Source organism: Heterocephalus glaber, unplaced genomic scaffold, assembly GCF_053883595.1.
Source record: "Heterocephalus glaber isolate CG9 unplaced genomic scaffold, H.glaber_assembly_v1.0 deba00000676, whole genome shotgun sequence".
NCBI classification, from domain to species: Eukaryota; Metazoa; Chordata; class Mammalia; order Rodentia; family Bathyergidae; genus Heterocephalus; species Heterocephalus glaber.
In genome coordinates this window covers 24,567,596-24,572,807 of record NW_028258156.1, presented here as the reverse complement: position 1 = coordinate 24,572,807, position 5,212 = coordinate 24,567,596, and the positions used below count along the sequence as shown (strand labels likewise).

Genomic DNA, 5,212 nt, shown 5'->3' with positions numbered 1-5,212 from the left:
CAGTGCAGTGAATTCAGAATCCTGAGATCAATTTGATCTTGATTTTCAGGGAGTGTTGGAACACTCAAGCCATCTGCTTGCCTCTGCTAATTCAGTGACTGATTATTAACTAAGAGGTGGTTCCTAATTTCTGAAAATCCCTAAATGGAAATTAAAGGGTGAAGGGGAGTAAAGGAGAACCCTTTATGAGTTTTTTTTAAAAAAAGCTTCATTATTAGAATCTTTGTATTTGGGAGTAAGATCTAATAGTGACCTTGGTAATAGACCTAAAAATCAATCAAGTAACAGATTTTAGAAATCCTTTTCTATTACCCAAGGTCATAGTAATGACTCATCTGAAAATTCTAAGCATCCATTGCTTGTAAAAATTATACCTATGCTTATTTCAGAGAGATTTTTCAATTTTAAATAAAATGTCTGTTTTGCCACAGCCTGATACTTCTCCCCCGCCCCCTTTTTTTTCCCAAGTACTGGGTGATTCCTCTCACTTCTTAAACTCTTTTTCCAAAGTCATCTTTCAAAGTCTTTGTTGAAAAATATAGAATTTTACTGAAGAAACAATCTTAGAATTCACCTCCTCTCTCCTCTCTGTCACCAAATTCTAGAGAAGGGAAATGGAGCCCCAGGAGCCTTGGGTTCCCACTGTTAGCCTCTAGCAGGTTGCACAGCCCAGCTTTTTATCCCTTCCAGACAGTTTGTGACGAGTAATCTCACTACTGACCCTTTGTGGCAGCAAGGGGAAAAACATCTTCAACCGGAAACCTTGAGCTTTCAGTGTTCAGTTTTTCTAATTTGATGCTGTGGATGACGCTGACTTCTACTAGTTATTTAGCACATATGAATCATGTTATAATTTCAAAATGCTTTTCTATCAATAGCAACTTCTTAGGATGAATCAGGCTAGCTTTATTATTTCTTCCTCCCCCAAACAGTTTCCTTCTTCACACAGATTTGATGCATACAGCAAGCTGCCCAGATGTTTAGCTGTCTGAACTCATAAGTGTACGTGACAGAAGTTTTAGATTGAGGGTGAGAACAGCCTTACCTCTGGGATTCCTGGTTGCTATGGACAAAGTTGGGAGGATGGCAGAGGGGATTGGGAAGGGGTAGAAGGACAATCTGTACTTGCTGATGGCAACTCAAGTGTTTACGGGTGTTTTAGCTCTCATCTCTAGCTCCTAGGCTCTTAGAAGATCCTGCTTTATCCTGGAAATCTGAGGTGCAAAATAGGGTGAAGTGGAGAAAAGGGCTATTGGCAAGGGTCTCATTCACCAATCTCAAGGAGCAAGAACGAGTTCTCAGGACAAATCCATAGGAGCACTTTACTGGACTGTTCCCAGAGTGAAGGCTTTGAATGTGCCTCCCTTGGAATAGTGACTTAGCACACGTCCAGAGCCATTTCCAGACCTGGAAGAAGAATACAGCTCTCCTGGGCATGGTTCAAAAAAACCAACAACAAAACAAAACCAAAACCAAAAAAGAAAAAACCCTCTTTGAATCACAACCTTTGAATCTAAGTCACTCACCAGTCTTTTTTTTTTTTTTTTTTTTGGTACCGGGGATCGAACTTGGGTCCTTGCTCTTGCGCAGCAGACGGTGAAACCACTGAGCTAAATCCACAGCCTATCAGTCTTTTCTTTGGTCCTGTGAAGGCAATTTAAGCATTGAAGTCTAAATCAGGCATTCTGATTTTCAGCCTTCCCTTGTCAGTAACCTCCCATCTTAGCTACCCTCCTGGGAAGAGTAAGATTTTTTTTTAGGCATTGATTTTAAAGAAAGACTACTTTAGACAAGCAGGATGAAGGGATCTGAGGTCTTGGAAGAGTCACTAGAGTTTACTGTCAGCTCTTCCCTTAAAGCTATCTTTGCCCCTGGGATGCATGGCCTGCCAAATGGCTCTATAAATCTGATTACCTTCGCCTTTCTTTTTCCTCCTTCCATGTTAAAATTTTCTGATTTATCAACAGCTTTAGGAAAGTTAAGAAAAATGAAACCGAACAGAAGTTCTGACCCTCCACTACCACCAGTGCACTGATGATGCATCATCATGAATTCTGTTTTTAGAGACTTAGAAGTGTTATACTGGCTGGCCCATATTTAGGTCATCTTCCTAACCCTCACCTCCTCCCCTCGTTCTCTGATATCTTAAAGACCTTCTGAGAGTCTACAACCACACTTGCTAGAAATTGTTATGTAAACTTACATGGCCCATGCAACTAATTCTGTCTTCTGTTGATTTTCAAAGCCCTATCTGATGAACCTTGAAATGTAATACTTGAATTTCATGTCCACAGAAAAAGCTAAATGTAAGATTTGACAATCATATTTTGACATCTTTCCCAGTTGCAACAGCAGCTCCTTTATTATCTTGTGTGCCCCATGTCCCCATTTTTCCTCTCCCTCTCCACACAATCTCAAATCTTCAGGTTATCAAATGAAAAGCATAATTAACTTGCATCACTTATGGAAGGACTCCTCTTCCACTGGATAGTTGTTTATAAAGCCAGTTAAGTGTGGACTTAACTGTATCAAATTCTATCAGAGTTCTCTTCTTTTTACTCTGAGCATTCAGTGGTCTGTGGTTCAAAATGGTTTATCAAAATCTATTCCTGCTATTGAGCATTCTGGTCTCACTCCTTGGAAGTGGATTACAAGTTTCTTTATATTAGAGTCAGAAGGAACCAGAAAACTAACCAACTGAAATGAGGAAGCCAGGTTTGAAAGATACAAGACGATTAAAAGAGCAGTTAAGCTTGGAAAAGGGGTGTGTGTAGGGAGTGAGCTAAGGACGGAGGACAAGGTGCAGATTCCAATCGCAATGGCCCGTGCTGATGAAAGCGTGAGGAATCACATCTATGGATAATTCGGAGGCCATTACCCTGAAAAGACCTCTCTGGTTAACTGGAGCTTTGGGGTGTGGAGGAGATGGAAATGTATTGACAATGAAAACATCATCTGTTGCCATTCTCTGTGCAGCCGTAGCACACAGTAGCTGCCAGTGAGTATTTGTGTAATAAATGAAGCACCGGCCAAACTAACTCGATGTTTTCAAACAAACTATGAAATTCTGCGACACAGTCACTTCCACGCACACACAGTCCCGACCTAACTTAAAGGGAAATAATAGGGCAATCAGTTGGCCATGGTTCCTGTGGCTGCATGGGGGTAAAGGCCAGAGGAAACAAGGTCAACCCAGAACACAGAAGACCCCGTGAGGATGGTCTTTTACACTGTTCGTCTGGCTCCTGCCCAACTTCTGCGGTCCCCACCTGTCGGCCCCAGGTAACCAGGAGTTCGCGGTCCCGGGGTGGGAACAAGGAGTCTCCTAGGGGCTGCATCTGCACCTGCAGCGCTGCCCCCGCGCCTCTGCACGGAGCCGAGGTCGAAGCACGTTGCAGTGCGGTGCTGAAACGTTCCCAGAACCCGCCCTTTGAGCAGGGCCCCTAACACCCACTGGGGTCCTGGGGGTCCTCTGGGATTCTTGGGGTGCTGCCACCCCTCAGCAGATCACCCTGAAACTCCAGGGCCGCTTCTCCGCTCGCGTCCCCCACTCGGGGGTGGCCCCAGGGTCGCCGCGGTTCTGCGCGCCCTGGGCACGGGCAGGGGGGCCGAGGCGGGAAGCGCAGTGGGCGGGGGCCGGGTCTGCGCCCTCAGCTGCTGCAGCTGCAAAGGCGGCGGCGGCTGCAAGCGGGTCGGAGGGTGGAGCTGAGGCTGGAGCCCCGGGAGGGAGGAGCAGGGAGGAGGGGGCCGGGAGGCTGTGCCAGGCGAGCCGGAGGGGTGCGCGGCCTTCCCCCGCCCTCCTTCCAGGAGCGAGGATGCTGGCTCCGGGACTGGGGCTGCTGTGCTGAGGCCGAGGCAGGGAGCTGCGGCGCGCGCGGCTCCGAGAGGTGTCTCCTGCGCGCCGCGCGGCGGGGGAGGCGCAGACCGCGAGGCGGCGGAGGACAGGAGATGCCCGGGGCCGCCGCCGCCGCGATGCTCCCGGCCCAGGAGGCTGCCAAGCTGTACCACAGCAACTATGTGCGGAACTCGCGGGCCATCGGCGTGCTGTGGGCCATCTTCACCATCTGCTTTGCCATCGTCAACGTGGTGTGCTTCATCCAGCCCTACTGGATCGGCGACGGCGTGGACACCCCACAAGCCGGCTATTTCGGGCTCTTCCACTACTGCATCGGCAACGGCTTCTCCCGGGAGCTGACCTGCAGGGGCAGCTTCACGGACTTCTCCACGCTGCCCTCGGGCGCCTTCAAAGCCGCCTCCTTCTTCATTGGCCTCTCCATGATGCTCATCATAGCCTGCATCATTTGCTTTACCCTCTTCTTCTTCTGCAACACGGCCACCGTGTACAAGATTTGTGCCTGGATGCAGCTGACCTCCGGTGAGTGCGTGCTCACCTCCGGGAGCCCTGGGACCCGAGGCGCCCGGGCCGAGAGGGGGCGTGGGAGGGACGAGGCGAGCGCCGGGCAACTTCATCCTCCCGGGCTACCGGGCGAGGGAGCAGGAGGCCGGGAAGCCGGAACCCCCGGGGTTCCCCAGCCCCGCACCGGCGCCTGGTCTGAAGCTTTCGTGAACCTCCCTCGTCCGAGAGACGCCGCCCAGAGGGGTGCGCGGGAGGCAGAGCCGCTGCTGGGCTGAGTCCGCTCGGAACTAAAGATTGGGGGGGGGGGCGGGGGGAGGCTGCCGGTTAGAGATGGGGTTAGGGGGTTCTAGGGACTAAGCAGGGGCTGACGTCGGGGACTGAAAAGCAAATTTGGAGACGTCGTCGTAGTGGAATCAGCAAGCCAGTCCGCCCTGCCTCCCTCTCTCTGGGACCGTTTGTGTCACAGCTTCGTAGTGTGTGTGTGTGTGTGTGTGTGTGTGTGTGTGTGTGTGTGTGTGTGTGTGTGTGTGGTAGGAGAGGGAGTTAGAGTGAAACTGTTTCTGTCCTGGACAGTTATAAATATTTTATCATCCATCTGGATGTGAGTAAATCCTAATTCTGGTTTAGGTTTCACCCTTTTAAAACAGATGTAGCTTAGTGTTCCGTAGCAATTCCCCAGTGCCAAGCGTTCAGTTTTGCCTGCTTTTCAGAGGAGAGGTCCTTCCATTTCATCTTCACACAGGTTCGAGGGAATCAACATTTCTCAGATCTCCTTTGGGGGAAAGTGGCGTCAGAGAAGCCGGCAAAGAGAAAGACGTGTTCGTTAGCATCTCCGATCATTCTGCCTGTCCAGGA

At 49.8% G+C, this 5,212-nt stretch overlaps 1 protein-coding gene across 5 annotated transcripts in view; it reads left to right on the top strand.

Moving 5' to 3' along the window:
- Nucleotides 1-3,680: 3,680 nt before the first annotated feature.
- Lhfpl3 (LHFPL tetraspan subfamily member 3) overlaps nucleotides 3,681-5,212 on the top strand; it is a 593,649-nt gene continuing 592,117 nt past the window's right edge. Inside the window, exon 1 of one of the 5 annotated variants that reach the window (XM_087206533.1) lies at nucleotides 3,681-4,375. In XM_087206533.1, the coding sequence (XP_087062659.1) occupies nucleotides 3,949-4,375 (427 nt within the window). In that variant the 5' untranslated portion in view covers nucleotides 3,681-3,948. The remainder of the gene's footprint in view (nucleotides 4,376-5,212) is intronic. The other 4 variants (XR_015449295.1, XM_004839705.3, XM_004839706.3 and 1 more) reach the window with 4 other exon arrangements.